This window comes from Acipenser ruthenus, chromosome 23 (genome assembly GCF_902713425.1).
Source record: "Acipenser ruthenus chromosome 23, fAciRut3.2 maternal haplotype, whole genome shotgun sequence".
Taxonomy (NCBI): domain Eukaryota; kingdom Metazoa; phylum Chordata; class Actinopteri; order Acipenseriformes; family Acipenseridae; genus Acipenser; species Acipenser ruthenus.
In genome coordinates, this window is record NC_081211.1 from 27,312,173 (window position 1) to 27,332,644 (window position 20,472).

Consider the following 20,472-nt stretch of genomic DNA (forward strand, 5'->3'; position numbering starts at 1 on the left):
AGCATTTAGCTTGGCCACTATTTAGATCATTAAAATATATATATATATTTTACTTTGAAACCTGGTTTAAAATGAAATGTTTCTTATTAATATTGGTGAAAATAAGTGTGATAAATTCAAGTTTTATGTCATATGAACTATGTTCAGATCCTATGAAATTCCAATAAAGCAACCATTCACAGTTCAGGATAAAATCCACGAGGATTAAAACAAAGCTGGTAACACTGAACAAGCTCATATTTTACACATGCAGAACCAGCGTCAGGGTGATGAAAACATGGATACAGACGCTGATAATTTGGAAGCAGAGCTAAACCAGGGATAAGATCATTTATTGTGTCTCAGTCAAGAGCACAATGCCTTCAACTCTCAGTGAGACATAAAGACCAGTCTCCTAGTCTGCTAGTGAGAACCAGCGTACCCGAGGGTACGGAATGTAAACGGCTGGGTTCACGGACTCGGGGTCTGTGAAACCAGCCTAAAGGGTTATGCTTTAGTGTTGGGCTCAGAATGTTTTGAAAAAACATTTGTACGGTATACTACTCTCTACATACCTGAAAATGGCGCCATTATTTTATGTATTTTTTTTTAAACTACAGAAGTGTTTTTCATTGCAGCTTGCCCTACATATGTTAATGAGATTCGCAAGGTCTCAGATAAAAGACTCCCTGCTTGTTACTGAGCCACAGGAAAGCACAATCGTTTCAGGGGAGACATTTGGCGGCGCAGTAATCCGAACAGACGTTGCTCACTGTGGGGGATGATGTCACGCTTCCTCCACCAGATGGTGTTCATTAAGAGATCAGCTCCTGATGCCTTTTGCTTTTTGTTTTAAAGAAGAACCCCCCCACCCCCCTTTTCAGACTGGATATAGAAAATTAAACTGTGATTTTAAGTGACAAATCTGGGGCACTTGACCCATATAAGGAAAACAACTTCAAGTGGTAATAACAGCAGATAGATCATGAATAAGTGGTTACAATGATGAGTCTCAAGTGTTCTGTTTTCCTATAATTGACCACATGATTGTTTTACTGTGAAAAAAAAACCCTAAATCCTTAGGTTGAAGTTGAAGCTAAACTTTAAAGCAAGAAAGTAAGTTTACTCCAGAGTAAACTTTTGGAAAACCAAGCCCCAATGCAGTTATTTCTTCTTACTAGGTTTGTAACTTCACAGTTTGCTTTCCTTTAAAATCATGGTGAGAAGCGAGTATATTCATGAAGGAGCATGGTACTTACAGTACTTATTTATCATGTCACTCCTTAAACAGCAGATTAAGGAGTGAGAGAGATATTGAGATGCAAAATGAGCAATGCCTACACTAATCAGAATTTAGCTAAACTTGGTAAAGGCAGGTTCAGCCAGAACCCCTAAATAACCCTTCTGCTGTTGTTTGACAAGCACTATGGGATCGTTAAATGCTGAGAGAAAACAAGACCTTGCTCTCTTGTCTTTCATGACAGGACTCTTTTTTTGCACCATTGGGTTGTCACTGGCTGAAATATGTTATGTTCAGCCTTCGGCAGATTCCACACCTTCACCCTCAGCCCCCCTCCCCCGGCCTGTGTGTGAAGGTGTAGAAAGAGTAGCAGTTCCTCCAAAGAACTTTACATTGTGTGTTTTCACTGCCGTATCAGTTAAGCAGATTTTAGCTTCTAAAAGTTGGTTCTCTCAACTTTCAGATCAGGTTACCTGCACGGGAAAAGCATACTGAAGCATGGTCCTAAGTCTTGATAGCTGCTTATCTCTCATTGATCGTTTCCATGCCATTATGTACTGGCTTGACCTATCACCTTGAAAATGTGATACCCCATGTATCAAGAATGTAGGACAGATTCTCAAAGTTAATTACTCCAAATCTTCATTAGCACATGTTTGCCTGAAATGAAAAAGTCTAAAACAAGTACGAATCAGCTTACCAGTATCTAAATGTGCCTACATTGAATGTCCAAACTGTTTCTTCGTGGTTTGGTAACTTTATTAAATGCTTTATTTTTTCTTCTTTATGTGTGTGTTTTTTTTCTGTGTTTGATATTCATAATTCTTTTCTGGACTGTTTGTAAAGAACAGTTTAGAGAATATTAAACCAGATTTTCTTCATAAAAGCAGACTTTAAATAACTCACAAGTTTAAGCTTTGTGAATAGGACCCATTGTTGCACACTGAAAGCTTATGTTATTGACTGCTTGTAAGTCAACAGAAAGGCTTTATTATTATCTTTTCTCATCCACTGTTTTGACAGCCATGAACGAACAAGCCTGCAAGCTTAAGCATAAATACATTCATTTTTCTTACCTGTAATATCGAACCAGAGCAGGCTCTGTGAGATATCAGTGCTGATTATCCCCACCATGTGAGTCACAGGGTCTGTTTCCATCACAGCGAAGTTAAAATGGGGCTCATCAAAAGCCAATGGCTCTGAGGAAGGGGCTGGCTTAGGAACCCATTCGATGTGAAGCCGGGCAGTTGAGGACCTGGCTGGGCTTCCACCATCAGTGGCTTTTATCTGATTGGAGATTATTTATAAGAAATTATTTTTTATGGTAAAATGTAATGGCAACCAGTGTCATGTAATCAGTAGAAAGTCACGGTAAAGAATAGTATTTTTAATGGTAAGAAGATGGTAGTTATGGCTTACGGATTTAATTACTAAAAGCAACCTTACAATTAATATAACTACCATGCAGAATGATCCAAAACAACCTTTAATGTTGTTTTTAACACATACAGTACCCAGTGGTACATTCTGTAAGTGTCAATCCATACTGCATTGCATTGAATGGACACTAACAAACAAACCAAACGGGATAGCTCTGTACCGTTAGGATGCTGTATTCCCCGGGTGAGAAATCGCTCCTGGACCACACCGTGCCGGAGCCAGGGTGGATTGTGAATTTCGTTTTCTCGCTGTCTTCCTCCAGGCTGTAGGTGATCTCAGCATTCGGACCCTGGTCCTGGTCTTGGGCAATCATCCTGTACAGCGCTTCTGGCTCCGTGACTCCATGGCGCTCCGGCAGCCTCACGGTGGAGAGCTTGTGGGTGAAGCGGGGGGTCTGATCGTTCACATCCAGCACCTGGATGACGACAGTGGCGGTCGACTGCAATGGAGGGCTGCCATTGTCATCTACTACAACCTGGATAGGAACAGAAGGTATTCACTGGATAGCATGGCAGGCAATTCTGCAGCTCATTGACGTGTTTATTAAATGTTTGACCTAACAACCTATTAAAAAAAAGGTTTAGAAAAAGGACGGCAACAGTTGTTAAGACCACAGGAGAATAGCATCCTTAGAGGACAGACTAAGTTAAATACAGCATTGTGGGATTTTTACTTTTGATGATATACTATATAATAACATCAACTAAAATTCCTTTATGAGAATACTATATTAAATACTTTGGCACATTATGCAAAGTTTCATGTACAACAGATCTGCAATCATTTTGTAGCTCTTTATTTTATTTTACAAAGAATGTAAGATATTTTGCTGATGTGTCTGCACTTGCTCGCCTCATTTCTAAGGTTGGTCACAGAGAAAAGGCTATTCTTTCTTTCAGAGCTTTGTTTTTTTTTTGGTTAAACAAAAGAAGCTGCAGCTCACACCTCCAGGATGTGCTCTTCTCGCTCTTCCCGATCCAGCAGGAGTGCTGTGCTGCTGATCACACCTGCAGAGACACAAGAAAAACACAAGCCCATCCGTCACAGGAGCGCACAGGTCAACAGCCTGGGATTAATTAAACAATAAGACGTGACAAGCAGGAACTATGGCAATGGAAGTCCCCACCGCGTGGGAGGTGTTCTGAGACAGAGCCAGCAGACAAAGGGCCCCAGTTCATTAAACTTTTTCTGGGCAAAGGAACTGATAAGGTCATACAGGATAGAGGCCAAGACACATAGCATGCAAACCGAATAGATAACAAATAATAATGAGAATGATAATCTCACGGTCATGCAGCTACAGACACTATTGGTAATGATCTAATCAAAGCTTTTAATCAGAGCTCAGCTCTGTACACAAGTGGTTTACTGTCTACCTGCATCCATTACCGTGCACCGATTCTGCACAAGGTTATGTTCTTTACCAGGCTGATGGGAGGTCATGCTTTTGCAAAGCCTTGTTTTCTTTTATGATGGTATTTTACAGTGAACTTGTTTGCAAATCTTTTTCTACCTCAGTAGGGTTTGACAGAACAGAGACCAATGGTTCTAGAGAACTTGGCTAGACACATACAGTAGGTGAATATGTGTACAGTATTGTAGTGTTCTTTGGTTGTTAAAACATATGCCTACAATGAGATGTTTCAGAGATTTTCAATTTCAACATGTATCTGCATTAATTAGCTAATGTCACATTGTTTTTTGTATTTTCCCAGCTTCTTTCTAGAAACCATTTCTAGAGTTTGTCTCCATCTGGGGATGCAGCTTCATTCTAGAAACCATTTCTAGAATTTAACTTGGTTGACTCTACAAGAATGCAAGAGTTTGATAATACAGAATGCATCATTCTGCTAAGTATTAAACAATAAATAGTCTTCTTTGCAAATTAATTAAAGGAATCTGTTTGTGAACCTCAGGGTGGATTATGGTAACTTGTCTGAGTTAATTGCATTTTTTTATGGCTTGTTGCATAATTGTTTTTACTCTAACCATCAACAATAACTTTCATGCCTTTTATGCAAACCTATCTCAGGGCACTTTACTTGAGGACCAAATAACATCTGATATAAAATCCAGATGTCAGGTACATTTTAATCTAGATTTAAACTGAGGTTGTTCAAATACCCTGGGAAAGGTAGTGAAATCAGCCCTGCATTAGCAGATCTCAAAGAACACCCGGGGCAAGCTGAACACAGGGAGGCTGTCAGAGCATAGACCCTGTAAAGCTATGAACCAAAATAACATTGTCTTCCCTTGCAGCAAAATACGTTTAGGGAACGCCATTATAATAACACAGAATTGCTGTAAAGAAACCCTTGCAGAAAGCACACCATATGCAGCATGGACTGTGAGACCCTTTGTAAGAGCCACTGCCATGCCGTTTTACCACCACTGCATTGAAGATCTGTTAGAAAGAGTCTTCAGTATTTTGTCTTGCTCAAATGTGAATAAAAGCTGCAGTAGCCACACTACAACAGCCAGTCACCGATCATCTCTTTGAATAACCACAACAAAACCCACACAGAGCCATTGCTGTATAATTTGGTAGCAGTTCAAAACTGTTGTCAACACAACTTGGAATCTGAAAACTTGATGTTTCTTCCCTCACAACTACTTACAAGTCTTGTTCAACAACTTTATAAACTTCCTTTGAACCACGCACACACGCACACACACACAAAGGAGGATTTTGCATCACGTACCGTCTACTACTGAGCTGAGTTTCAAACCGGGATGTACTTGTCTAAGCAAATGTCTGACTGGTATCAGGGAAGCGTCATCGCAGCAATTATAATGAACAATGAAGAAGGTGATGATCCAGGGGAGAGAGGACCTGCAGTGCTTATTAGTATAACATGTATTCAAACTCCAAATGGTTTGCAAACTTGAGTTAGGCCACTGACGACATTGTTTTCAAAGAAGGCAACATAAAATAAAACAAGTTCTTCCTGGACTGCTCTAATTCCAATGTCTACACGACATCTATACTGACAGCTTGAATCCACGTTAAATACAGTGTAAAAGTCTCAAAATAACCCTTTGAGGACAGCAGTCTAAATGGTATAAACTCTGCGCTCTCAGCACATTTTATAATCATGTACTTGGTCCTTTTTTAACATCGCCTTATGTAACAGGAAGCTGTCACTATACATGCTGTACTGTAGATTCTGTTCATGGTGATGTGTGGCGCTATTATAATTTGTCTTTTCTGACACTATAGTGCTCTTAATTTCTCTGCTTAATCTTCCGGTGTTGGCCTGGGTGGAGCTGTTAAAATAACCAAAGTCTTAAAGAAACTGTGTAGGCTCAGAGATGAACAGGTTTAGACCTGCAGTATTGCTTAATGCAGCATTGATTTGGCAGGCTGAACCAGCAGCCACTGAAGTACATGAGTGCTGGTTAGCTCTCTCTAAGTTGCCACTAATAACGTTTTGATCTTCAGTTTCTTCAGTGATAATTGTTCTCTGACCATTTCCTTGTAGTTTCCAAATGATCACATATTAGTTCCGTTAACCCAAGAAAGATAAAAATGATGTTGCGATTATATTACGAATGCCTTCCCAAATTGTATACAGATTATTTTTTCCCAGATAATTCCCATATCTAATAGTTTACTCATAGTTTCACTCATGAGATATTCCCGTTCCTTTCTATAGACAAGGCTGAAGGAAGTGAGTCACTGTAAGAGCTTGGCTGTGTGATCCAAAAAAAGGAGAGCCTTACTAAATCTACCTGTCCCAACTCCACCTTTGTGTCATTAATCTAAATTACTCTTGTTCTGTTCACAGAGGGCAACACCATACATTTAGTGAACATAGCCAAGCCATTTAAAGTGCAAGAAGCGTGAAAGCAGCTTTGTCATGGCTGTTTAAAACAGTCCTCATCTGTTTGTATTCTTTACAAGTGGTCAGGTAGGTTTTTCATTATTTGTTTCTTTGTCTATTTTTTTCCCCCAGTGGTTTCTTTTGTATTCACAATTTCACGTCTGGTGTATTGATAAAGGCAACTATATTCCACCCTGAACTAAAGAGAAATTCAAGGGTGGAGGAGAGGACGGGATGTTTGAAAGATAGTTACTGGACCTGTAAGTACTAAAATACATTACATGTCAGATATGTTGAAAAAAATAGAGTAACACTTGACTAAAAACACTGTAACAGATATAAAAACACATTAAAATCCATTCAGAGTTTCTTTTTTTGTCTTACCTGTCTTGGGGTTTATTGTGAAAAACGCACGCTGGGTATCTGTGATGCGAAAAGAAAGTTTTCCCTCAGAGCTGAAATCGGGGTCGCTGGCCTCAACTCGCAGAATGGACATGTCCTTGGGGGAGTTCTCCAGGACGGAGGCATAGTAAACAGGCAACGATAGCACTGGAGGGTTATCGTTGACGTCCATTACTTCAATGAAAACCTCAGTCCAGGAGACCAGAGGCACAGAACCCAGGTCTGTCGCATAAACCGTAAGCCAATAGTGAGGGGTGGACTCCCGGTCCAAGGTGTCCGCAATCCGGATTATCCCTGCAAAGCAGGAGGAGTAAAAAAATCAATGATTTAGAGTGAATTAAAGCAGTATCATCCCTCAGGGTCTCCTTTCAGACTAAACGTTAGTATGACCGTTTCTGACCCGGCAGTTAGGGGCTCTTAAGTAGGCCAACTGCATGACCAACAGAAACAATTGGTCTCAGGACACTTAAAGCATGCCTCTGCTATTCAGGTAATGGTAATGCTAATTTACAACATTACACTGATTCTACCAAGATGCAGCAAATACCAAATTCTTTGAGAAGATGAAATGTAAGCCTTAAGGCCAAATGAATACCCTCAGTCAGTTTTGTCAAATTCAGATCTGCCGACACTTCAACAGCATATGTTTTTATAAGACATCCCAACCCCATGCTCAGGAGGGAAATATGCTTCTTGGTTCAGAAACAAAACCTTGGCCAGTACTAGCAAGCAGTTATTTTATTAGTGCCATGAGATGTTTAAATTCCACACAGCAGATGTGGATGTCTTCTGAGACAGCACATTGGACGGGTACGTTCCTGGACAGATTGTGTATCTTTAGGTAGGACTTAAACTCATGCATGACCGTATGGCCTGATAATTAGTGTGTGTCATATTGAGCAAGCATTTTTTTTTCAGGTTTGAAATCCAATGCACCCTCAGTACTACTTTGTGTGTGTGTGTGTATTTTTTCTTTGTCCCTGTACCTGTTTCCGCCTCTATGCTGAAGACTCCTAGTCCACTGCCATCTTTAATGAAGTACCGCACCTCCCCATCTCTCCCAGAATCCTCATCCAAGGCAGTCAGGGCAATCACAGAAGTTCCAACAGAAGCATCTTCACTTACTGCTCCTTTAAAGACGAATGAAGAGAAGCGTGGTGTGTGCAGGTTCTCATTCACATCCAAGACTTCCACCTCAACATAGCAGGACGAAGACAGAGCCCGTGGCCTTCCGTGGTCCACTGCGCGGACTGTAAGATTGTAAAAGGGCTTCTTTTCAAAGTCCAGCTCCTTCTCCACGCTGAGAGCTCCTGTGGAGGTCTCCAGCTGAAATGCTCTGTTCTCATTGTTCACCAAATTGTAAATAATCTCTCCTGCTGGACCAAGATCTGGGTCAATACCTTCCACCCATAAAACCAGAGTTCCTATTGGCAAATCCTCAGGAACCTGTATCTTGTAGATCTTTGGAACAAAGCTAGGAGGATTGTCATTGACGTCTTGTACAGCCACCAGGAGGTCTGCAGTTGAGAACAACTGAGGGTCTGCACTGGCCTGATCCCTGGCCTCAATCTTTAGCTTATATGTTGGGCAGGTCTCTCTATCAAGTTGTCTAGTTACCCTTACTACCCCTGTTAGCTCATTGATTGAAAATCTATCCGTGGATGTTAAGAAGGAATATTGTACTCTTCCATTATCTTCCAAGTCAATATCGGTAGCTTTGACCTGAAAGATGCTTGTTTCCACTGCTGCGTCTTCTGGAACTGTTAAAAAATAACTGGATTGATCGAACCTTGGTGGGTTGTCATTGGCGTCTATTATATTCACGGCTAAGAGCTTCCAAGATGACTTCTGAGGTGTCCCTAAATCATAGACAGTGATATTAAGAATGTAGAAACCTGTAGTTTCCCTATCTAAAGGAGCGTGGACCTTCAGGTCACCAGTATCCATGTCAACAATGAAAGTGCCATCTTCACTCCCGTCGAAGATGACATACACCAGCTTCCCATTAAATCCACTGTCTTGGTCTGAAGCTTTGAACTGCAGAATTGTTGAATTAACGGCAGTGTCTTCTTTAATGTCAAGAGATCTTGGGAGTGCTGCATCAAACTTTGGGGAATGATGGTTAATAATGTGGATGTCTGAAAAGGTATCCTCCTCTTGCGAAGGCAATTTGGGCTTGATGGACTGAATGAGCTTTTCAGCCAGCTTTTTGAAAACCCCAGTATCCTCACAGTTCATGCTGGCCGGCTCATTGTTGTCAATGACAGTGATGTTAATGTCTGTCGGCTGAGCATAGTTCTCTCCATCAGTAGCGGTTATTTTAAGGATATACAAGGGCATCACATCACCAGGGTAAGCCAATGGGATGCTTTTCTTCAGCAGGAGCATCCCAGAGACTGAATTGAGCTCAAACAGCCCAAGTTCATTGCCGGACACAATCTCATATCTCACTTGCTGCAGCTCATCCAAATCAACTGCAGACATAATGCCGAAGCGATCACCAGGAGATAGGCTTTGTGGGATGGTGACATTGCATCCCACCTTCTCAAACATCGGGATATTATCATTTACATTGTTCATGACAATGGAAACTGACGATTCAGTCACATGGCTAAAAGGTATGCCACTGTCTGACGCCCAGATACGAAGATGGTACCACCTTTGCATCATTTCGTAATCTAGTTTTTCGGAGGTGGAGATGACTCCTGTAAATGGGTGAATTGTGAACGGCAGGGGACCTCTATTGGCAATGGCATAGGTTATAAAGCCATTTTCCCCTCTGTCACTGTCTACAGCAGTGACTCTCAATATGCTAGTGCCAATGGGTTCATTCTCAGAGACTGTTCCCTTATAGGAGGATTGACTGAATTTTGGAGCGTTATCATTTTCGTCAATGATATCAACAACCACTCTGGCTTTGGCCTCCCCGTGGGCAGTCATCACATCTAATTCAAATCGAGACTTCTTTTCATAATCCATATTCTCTGTGGTCACAATCAGGCCACTTCGGGGGTTGATCTTAAATTTGGAATTGTCCTGGTTCGAAGCAAGATGATAGCTTGTGTTTGCATGGTTTGGCGTCACCTTAATTTGTACAACAGGGCTCTTAGGAGGAGAAAACTCACTTAACATTACGTGGTAGACTTCTTTCTCAAACTTCAAGACTGCAGACTTTGGAGAAGGTATGTGGATTTTCTTTATGAGAGAAGATAACGGTGGGTTGCTTTTGTCTTTAGCTTGAAGAGAAAGATTAAAACCAAAGGGGTAGCTCAGCCAGTTGACCTTTTTGGCTGTGACCACTTGGTAGACCTGACTTTGCAGAGGGGATGGCATGACTTTGAAGTAATTTAATGGATCTCCAGCTACAACGGCCACAGATTCAACTTGCAGTCCTTGCCTACCTGCCTCGGTTATGACAGTGGCATACAAAAGGTCCCTATCCTCTCCAGGTGTTGCGACTTCAACTGATTTAATGACTGGTGGCAGTGGGGTAACCTTTTCCACGTTGACTACAACCCTGGCAACATTCCCGTATCCACGGATCCCAGCTATTTTCTTCACTCGGTCCTCAGCTAGAACCACCAGCTCGTATTTTGAGGCTTGTGTGTGATTGAGTTTTTTTGCCAGTGCAATTTCTCCAGTGGAAGGATTCACAACAAACATCTGGGATCTTCTAGTAAAGGAGTAGTAGAACTGAGCATTGCTGCCCAAATCAGCGTCAGTGGCACGAACCTTCACCACGCTTGATTTCAAGGGAGTGTCTTCCCCAACAGTGACACTGTACGAAGCAGGGGAGAAAAGGGGTTTCAGGTCATTTGCATCCAATACACGAATCACAACCTTAGTCCTGGCTTCATACTCGTAGGTGCTCTCACTGCTTTGAATGGTCAGCGTGTAGCTGTCCCTCACCTCCCTGTTCAGTGAGGCTGTATTCCCACTCCGAGTCCTTATCCTCAGAAAGGAGAAATCCCCGACTGTGTAATCCTCAATCTTGAACAGGCTGTCGTCGTCCCCAGAGACCAGTTTGTATTTTATGCTCCAGAGAGGATCTGTAATGTAGATACCCATTTTGATGCTACTCTCAATGTAGGTCTTAGGGGCAGTATTCTCATATATTGTAGCATTGTAAAGGTGATGCGTGAAGCTCAAAGGTGAATAGCCTTTTTCTGGACTCCCATTGCAGATGGCTGCATGCATAAATACTGCTAGGACTGCCAGCAATCCTTCAGTCACTCTAGTGACACCCATGGTGCCTTCAATGGATCTTCATGGATATTCAACTCTGAGTAAAAGATGCAAAAATACATATTTATAGTTAGTATATCAGTAATATCTATATATTTATCCCCTTTGATCATAATTGTACATGCAGTATGCATATATATATATATGTATGTATGTATGTATGTATGTGTGTGTGCTTTCTGTTTGGGAGAGCTACTTCTTGTCTCACATACAGTTCTTTTAAACAGTTGTAAAAATTCTAAAAGTTTAATTAACAAATTTAAAGAGGTAAAAGCAAAAACCAAAAAATGCTGTTGGGGATTTTGAATTATTTGTGCAGGTATCATAGTTTTTATTATTTGCTAAAATCAATAAGGAGAAGGACATCATTAAAATCCAATCTCACAAAACTAGTGTATTTTACTGTTGTCGGCTTAAAAATTGCAAAAGAAACAACTGCTAAAGTTCGCAGACAAAACACAAAGTTTGAGTCCTCGGGTGAGCAATGACTGGAGGTTCGAGGAGTTTCAAATCTGTAACCATTATTATTATATGTTTTGTTTATTCTTCAGCAAGCCCCCATATCTGTGAAACAAAGACACATTCTATATTGTAAACTTCATTGTTTCTGTCAACGTAGCCTCTGAAACTGAAGAACGTAAAGCATTGAAATCACTTCTATTAGAGCTGTTTTAATATCCCATCATCTGTACCCACATGCTGAGACAAAGGCAATTAACACGGTCTGTATCTCAAAAGGGCTCTTTGCAGCCGTGGGAAAGTAAAACAAAACTTTCAAGGTGACACATACAACCCCTGGTTATTGTTTATTGTTTCTGAACAGGCTTTTCTGGTTCCATTATTACAATTACCAAATATTTTTTTCAACTTCTCAAGCTGTAGAATCTGTTGTGTTTATTTAGAAAGGGTTTCTCAAGGTAACTGTTCTTGTTATTTTCATTTTACTGATGTTTCGTTCCTGTTCCACGCTGGATATATTGTCATATAAGCAGTATACATTAAGGATTCTAAATATAATGAAATAACGTTCTTTTTTGTGTGCATGTTTCTGAACCTGGATGCAGTGTTGGGTATTGCAAAGCCTAAGAGGTTTACTGCATGATGATTACCTTTATATTTATTTCTATTATGCACTGTAAATTATACTTTGATTTGATTGCACTAGTAAGGTAAAGTTTTCTGGGCACTATTGAATCGCTTTATTTTAATATAGATTCATAGTCCTCTGGCATGGTTGAATAAGCTTTCACGTGAAATTATTTTTATTGCGTGTTCACAAGCAGAAACTGTCAGTACAGTGTTAAAGAGAGAAATACAAGCTATTCTGAGTTTCTAAATGCATCAAGCAGCACTTTGAAAGAAATACTTTGACAGCCTCAGTCTCAGCCATATCAGATGCTTGTGTCAAAATGTCTTTCGGAGGCTCCTAATTTTAATGTCATTTTCGACACTCCAAGTAAACCACCCTCTGTGTTTCCTGTGCTTCTTGAAGGCAATAATTATGGCAGTCTGGAAGTTTTGCTTCTGGTTTCCAAGTGTATTGATGCTACTGTTTAGGTCACAGCTGATGATCTGCAGGCCTACCTCGCTGAGGCCTGAGGGAAATCACATGTTTAATTTTTTTAAATCCTGCTTTCAATTGGTTATGAAGGAATGAATCAATCAATGAATTAATTCTACAAGTTGTTGAATATTTTAAATACGCTTTAAAATACTATATTTACTCTGATGTTTAATTACAACATGTTTATAATAGTGGTACTGTACCTCCAACAATGCACTAGCCCCCTCTTTACATACATTGCTTGAGCTCTGGCTGATAGGGGAGTCTCTTGTTTAGACACCAACACCAAAATCGCCAGTTCCACTGTTATTTAGATCATTAAAACAGACTGTGTTCAGTGTTTATTTCTTTCACCTGAGGTTCATGATCTCTCAGCATGTAATGATGGCCCAGAGTCTTAGTACCAACTCACAAACATCAGTAGAAAGAGGGCAGGCTCTTCCATTAGCAAAGGGTATTATGGCAACAGGTTGTCATTGTGACCTTCACAGTGGCGTAACTTTGGTTTCAAAAGTGTGTGCGTGTGTGGCAGTTCATGTTGCTGGGGCGATTAGTAATTCAATTAAAAATAAACTTTAATTTTATTCTAAAATGACAGTACCTAATAATGCTGCTTGTGTTTAAAGAAAGTATCATACAACACAAAGCGATGACCAAGTTCTCTCTTTGATGCCCGTTGGTTTGTATTGCATAAATGACTATTTAGCACTGTTTGGCATAAGCATACAAAACCTGTAACTTGAGTTGGAATAAAGACTAGTAAATAATACAATTTGTACTAAGCATGCACTGAATGAGATAAGGAAAGAATGTTTAAATGCAAAGGCTGGCTTTATCTCAGCCAGAGATTTACAGCTCTTCATGGCCCACACAGACCTAATTGTAGAAAGGTTTGTAAATGATGATGATGATCAGTGGGCAATGGATCGTAAAGAAAACGACGTGAAATAAGGGAAAATACTCCTACTTGTAAAATGCTCTCTACTTTCAGTGAGCTGAAAATATAGCAGACATTTAAACTGGTGCCTGGGTGGTGCAATGGAAATATGACCGTGTGGTGAACACTGCATGCATTCCCCTGAGCTGCGCTCGTCCCAGCCTCTGGACATTGGCCCACATTGAAGAATTATCACAATAACTGGGACATTAAATAATTAACAAACTTGTCAAAGCATTTAACATTTGTTTGTGGCCGGATTTATTATTTAATTATTATTAATTATTTCTTTATGCAATTCAATTGCAAATATCACCCCTTGTTTTTCAAATGTTGAATGAAACAATAGGTTATTGCCAAGGGGATAATTGGCTAATGCACTGCGGGGATGTATTTCTAAATTGCTAATTAGATTTCGGCCTTCTTTAACACAGATAAATGTACTTTGTTGGCATTTTTATTTAGTCATGTCCCCGAAACCCTGACAGGGAAACACAGAATATCTTTTGCAGCATTAAGAGTTAATTTGGCTCCGTGCGACACCCATTTGAAAGTGCTTCCAGCTCTTCTCAGTTTCCTCCTCTCTAAACTCGCAATCACCCAGACCTGTAGCCACACGTTCAGCTGAGCTTCAGAACGACAACGCAGCTCACATTACAAATTAATTTCTCTTATCTTTCTTTAAGGGTATTTAAGGGGGATTTTTAGGGGGATTTAAAGAATGTGCCCTGTTGTTTTTTTTTTTCTTTTTTTCCCCTAAATTCACTGAAATGTATAAAACATGATATGCAAAAACAACAACTGTGCATTGACAGAGAGCCTGAGGCACCCCACACAGCAGAGAGCAGCACAAATCAAAAGACACGGCGACTGAAAGAATTTGGAGAAGCAACGTGTTCTGTGATTATTTTTATTATTTTAGATGAGTCTAGTTCATACCCTTACACAGTCCGGATCTATTCTTCAAAAGATTGTAATACCTGCTGAGTATTTATGCTCATTTCCAAATAAAGCAAATGCTATCATTGTTCCATGGGTGGGGGGGGGGGGCGGTTTATGCAAATGTGACCACAGAATAGCTGGTAATACCGGAACCCCTTTTCTTTTTTTGTCACGGTGGGAATTTATAACTGCCAATATGATTGTATTTTCAGATATTACTCAGACTGAAAGTTTTTTAACACGACATTGTTGGCTTCTTTGGCAACAGTCTAAGACAATTCTGTGTTATTAGAAAATAGAAAAAGCTACCCGAACATCTACAGTATACTCAGATTATGTGTTAATTAACAATATTTATATATTCAAAATATGTCTTTTATATACATATACTGTATATACAGTGCTCACCTTTTATAACGCTATAGTGGGGATAGTGGGGAGCCATAGTTACAAGACCGCGCTATTTGTGTTCCACCTTATAACAAGTATAAAAGGGCTACTGTAATGGCATTATGGAGCAAATGGCAGCCATGACCCTACCGTGTTATAACCGATTCCGCACTATAACGGGGTGCGTTATAACAGGTGAGCACTGTATATATATAACCTGTTAAACTTTATAAGGTTTCCTTATAAAAGCTTACAGTATTTTTGCAGTTCCCCCCCATGCTTTTCCGATCGTTACACTAGACATTTACCATAGTTTACCCTGGTTTGCCATGTTTATAAATAAGGTTTTCCATACTTCGCTATTCTTGACAATGCTTAACTGTGTTTTACCATGCTTTCACAATGCTTTATTAAACTTTGCTATGCTTTTACTATGGGAAACTTTTGTAAGGGTTGTTACTGCTACAGTAAAGAAAAAAAAAGGAGCTTGAGGATTTTATTGTATACTGCTGTAAGTACAGTAGCCTCCATCAGATTGAATCACAAATGAGTGACATCGAGGCCAGCAGGGTTCAGTGGGGGGGGGGGGGGGGGAGCGATACCTTCAGGGCATCACAAACAACCAATCAGTAAACAAAAGGCTCAGCATGGTCGTGAGCACAATAGGCTAAGCTATTGCAGGATGTAGATAGAAAACATGTGAATTAATTACATTGTGATGTATAGTTTGCAGCTTTAAAACACAAAGCAACAAACATCTGTGCTTATGTCTAAGGAAGCTATTTGCATCTATAATATGCCGTTGTATATAACACTTCTTGTGATCCTAACTTGTTACATCCTAGTTCATATTGTATTTTTGTAGTATTATTTACACTTACTGTAAACGATTCTGTATTTAAATATTAATCTTGCATTGCAACCCTGCCAAATGCCAAATTAATTAAGAAGAAGAAGAAGAAGAAGAAGAAGAAGAAGAAGAAGAAGAAGAAGAAGAAGAAGAATCTATTATTGCATCACACACGCATACTCAAGCTGACATCTTAATTGCTCGCTCATGAAGGTTCCAGGCAGCATTTAGCTTGATGATTAACAGAGGAGTGGGATCAGCAATTCACTTATTTTCTTCCGCACCCTGCAGTTGGTTAATAACTGGGATGAGCTGCCCATCTGACTGGTATGGTCAAGATGGGGAATGTAGCTTTTCATCCACTGATTCTCAGATACCATCCTGACTACAACCCTTATAAAAGTTTACAGATGTATCCCATGGTAAAATACAATGTTAATGAGGAATATAAAGGAAGGGCTGGGACTTTAGTAATATAAACCACTTTCAGAGACTAAGATTGATGGTAAGATTATCATTACTGGGAGTTGATTTTTGTCTCCTACAATTTTTTTTTAAAGATTCAGGGGAAGAGTTTCTAAGAAATTCAGAAATGTATGAGAATTTTTTTGATGAAGTAATGTTATATATTGCTATCTTTAACTGAATTTGTCCCATTATACAATGTCATTCTATACTGGTACACAGGTGCAAAATGTCTATTGGTTAACCTGTCAGTAGAAGCACACACTTTTACATGTTAACAAGAATTTACTCCCCCAAGCAACTCCACAGCCTTCTAAGACGAGCCCTTGTCTTAAGACTGATACAGAAAACAATGTGCCGTACTATCTGACAATGGATGCAAAGCAAAGAGGATTCAATCAACAGTGCCCTGATCCTGGAGATTCTGTACTAAACCTCCTGCAAGCAAGCTTCATAAGCTTTTAGTAACTTAGTCTGTGTCTTCAATCAACTACCACACAGAAATGCGGTCTGAAAAATCAATGCATACGTTCTCGCTGTATTGATACAAACAATATTTACAATTAACTATTTACAATTAAAGCGTTAAGGAAAAACAGGTTTTAAACTTAAAAACGGCTTGTTAATTCTGCCCAGCTTTGAGTGAGTTTGAAATTAATTAACATATCAAATAACCTTATCAAACTAACAGCAGAAGTACAGTAAATGACTGAGCCATCGATGCAAACCTCAAGGATTGGAATATAAAATAAAGACTTCAAAGGAAAGTTAGCAGCTACCTAAGTCAGTCTTATGAATGAATCCAGAGATGTCATTAATCTTATTTGGGTTCTTACTTGTTAAGTTTCCAGTGCTGAAATTCAGCACAGGTGATTTTCTACTTTTAGTAAAGTTTCTTCTTCTAGTCCATAAAACATAATTACCAGTACTCTCAATTATCCTTCAAGAGTACTGACAATAATTTAGAGACTGGCTTCTTAAAAAGTCACTAAATACAGCAAACAATTTGTTATAAATACAGTCACTTCGCGTGAAAAACAAAGTCACTTTCAGCTTGTAAAAACAGAATACCACACGATGAAAAGTTTCATGAATGCACAGATTCATGTGGAAAATACAACAAATGAAACACCTCTACCCCCCTCACCAAAAAATAACCAACTTAAAAATAAAAAAATAAAGAATAAAAATAAATAAAGAACTACAAATTCATTAACACCCCAGCTTTCCAACTTCACAAAAACAAAATGACAGTAACCTACCTTGTGAGCCTACTCTCCTGAAAATGCTTCTTTCCAGTTTCCTTCTTCACGGTGCTCTCGATAGTACAATCCCTTCAGTGCATGCTGGCACCTCATGTGGCACCATACTTCATTAATTCCCAAGCGTGGGCGCCTCAGTGGAAGAGTGAGCAAGGCCGAGCTTTGCTGCTGGTGGAGGAGAGCAGAGTTTCTGCTGGGAGAGTTCTGCAGCCACCTCATCCCCTCAGGAAAGCCATCCCCTCCCTGATCCTCCTGACACTCTTCCCCTCCTCCTCCCCCCCCCTCTCCTGCACCCGGGAGGAGGTGTAGGAGGAGAGCCGGATCACACATTTGGGCTAGGGCCAGACACTGCTCATTCAGAGTGTGTTCCGCAAGAACTATCATTTACTTTCCCCTCAGATCGCTAGTACGAATGAGCTTAATGAATGTGGTGCATGATGCCCTCAATTAGGCATTGATAGAAGAGCAAGGTATGGACAAAATGCAAGGCTGTCCACACACACTTTATTTGAGTAGCCTTGTGAGCGGTTGTTTGTTTTTTGTTTGCTTCTTGCACTAAGCTTAGTGCTTTGTGAAAAGTGCTAGATTATCAGTATAGGTGTCTCCTTTGAAAAGTAAATACCAGTCCGACTACGAGCAGGAAAAGGTAAAGTTTTAGTTACAGCAAATGTTTGTAAAAAAAAAAAAAAATTATAATTTTGTAATTTTTTTTTTTTTTTTAATGTTCTTATGATATCAAGGCTTGCCAATAATTTTTTGCCATGCCATTTTCTAGGCCAGTGGCTCTCGAGGTCCATTCCAGTATAGACATTCTGACCAACCAGATATGAACAGGCTAGGGGTCATTTAGGACATGACTGGAACAAAGTCCTGGACTGGATCAAACTTCAAGGGCCAGAGCTGGGAACCCAGGGCTTGTACTACCTGTCCCTCTGCTTGCATCATGATATTCTGCATTCAAACTTTACAACTGCTGCTGGTGAGCTTGGAATGTCCAATAGCTGGGATGGAAATAATATGCCAATTGCCTGGCAGCTAGAACTCCTCCAGTTTATAGCTTGCCTGGGCTCTGGTCTTAACCACGATCAGATGCAACTAATTAGGCTAATTCAAACCTGGGGGGGTTATTGGAAACATTCCAGTTAGACTGGTTTATCTCTGAAGACACCAGGCCTACCATCAGTGTGCTCTTTATTGTACCTCACCTGGTAAAGGTTTAATTGGGGGGTCGATGTAGGAAGCCAAAATAATATCATGAATATTTTCAGTCTGTCAGAAATGTAAATGTTCCATTCAGAATAAATATCATGCATTCCTCTCCTCCAAATATATCAGAATTGAATCTTGTTCTACACAGTTACTGGTTTCATTTGAAGCTAAAGTTTTGTGAATTTGCTAAATAATATAAATGCATAACCTATAAACATCTTTAATGTCATTTAGTCTAAATTAAACTCAAAAGTGTGTTGGTTTAAAAAAATAATAATAAAAAAGAATTAATATAGACAAACATGATATTGTAACTGGGATTATACTAGACCTTCGGTTATAACCAAGACAGTGGTTTTAATCAACTCAACCCATAGGAACCCCTGAGAGTTCAACTGCTGTTTTAAAAGTGCATTGTGCTCCAGTGCGTGAGACAGTCTCTGGGAGTTTATACAGCCTTCGGTTGCAGTGATTGCTCTGCGTACCTTTGACTGCAAAGCAAATGGAAATTAAATTAAGAGCCTGGTTGAAATAAACAAAAAACACTTGTAATGTTGTCAGGGGTTCTTTGGTGCATGCCTAAATGAAGCTGTTGCAATTGACCCAGAATGGGTCTTCATTTCCATCCCTGCCTTGCTAATCCACATATTATTATTATTTATTTCTTAGCAGACGCCCTTATCCAGGGCGACTTACAATTGTTACAAGATATCACATTATACATTATTTCACATACAATTACCCATTTATACAGTTGGGTTTTTACTGGAGCAATCTAGGTAAAGTACCTTGCTCAAGAGTACAACAGCAGTGTCCCCCCACCAGGGATTGAACCCACAACCCTCCGGTCAAGAGTCCAGAGCCCTAACCACTACTCCACACTGCTGCTCTACTACTCCACACTGCTGCCCTAGTTATAAACTCACCAAACTTGAGTGACTTCACTTGCGTTGACAATAATACTGATAGGAGTAACTGCTCAATTAAATTGTGTTCTAAAAAGGCAGATACTCTCCCCAAAGGTATTCATTTTGCATGCATAGCAAACACCTATAAACATCATCGCGTTTAAAGGGTGGTTCACAGGGGGATTGTTTGATTTCAGTGGTTGGGTACCTGGTGGTTCACAGGGGGATTGTTTGATTTCAGTGGTTTGGTACCTGGAGGTTGATAGGGGGGTCGTTTGATTTCAGTGGTTGGGTACCTGGTGGTTCACAGGGGGATTGTTTGATTTCAGTGGTTGGGTACCTGGTGGTTCACAGGGGGATCGTTTGATTTCAGTGGTTGGGTACCTGGTGGTTCACAGGGGGATTGTTTGATTTCAGTGGTTGGGTACCTGGTGGTTCACAGGGGGATCGTTTGATTTGAGTGGTTGGGTACCTGGTGGTTGACAGGGGGATCGTTGACAGGTACCACCTGCTTCTGAGACAGACAGGAAAAGTGTACATCTGACCTGACAGTTATTAGGTAATAAATGAACTCTGTTTCTGATTTGGCTCACCCAAAACCTTCCCAATTGCCTATTCTTTGTCCTTTGCTCTGTCGTTTAAGTTGTTATGACTTGCTGCTTCCCTCGATGACTGATACACCTAACAGCCGTTCATTGTGAATTTGCTGGCATACAAAGGAATTACTGGTAAGTCTCCAAAACACCTTTCTAACTTGCTCTGCTGAGATAGCGATGCCTATGGCCTACATTGTTGTTATTATTAACGAATACAAC

At 40.0% G+C, this 20,472-nt stretch overlaps 1 protein-coding gene across 1 annotated transcript in view; it reads right to left on the bottom strand.

Annotated features, from left to right (window-relative positions):
- LOC131699665 (protocadherin Fat 2-like) overlaps positions 1-17,756 on the bottom strand; it is a 45,827-nt gene extending 28,071 nt beyond the window's left edge. Inside the window, exons 1-6 of the mRNA XM_058997080.1 lie at positions 17,541-17,756; positions 7,872-11,167; positions 6,868-7,179; positions 3,605-3,666; positions 2,820-3,134; positions 2,296-2,506 (exon numbers count right to left, since the gene is read on the bottom strand). Coding sequence (XP_058853063.1) covers positions 2,296-2,506; positions 2,820-3,134; positions 3,605-3,666; positions 6,868-7,179; positions 7,872-11,133 — 4,162 coding nt within the window. The 5' untranslated portion in view covers positions 11,134-11,167; positions 17,541-17,756. The remainder of the gene's footprint in view (positions 1-2,295; positions 2,507-2,819; positions 3,135-3,604; positions 3,667-6,867; positions 7,180-7,871; positions 11,168-17,540) is intronic.
- Positions 17,757-20,472: the final 2,716 nt, after the last annotated feature.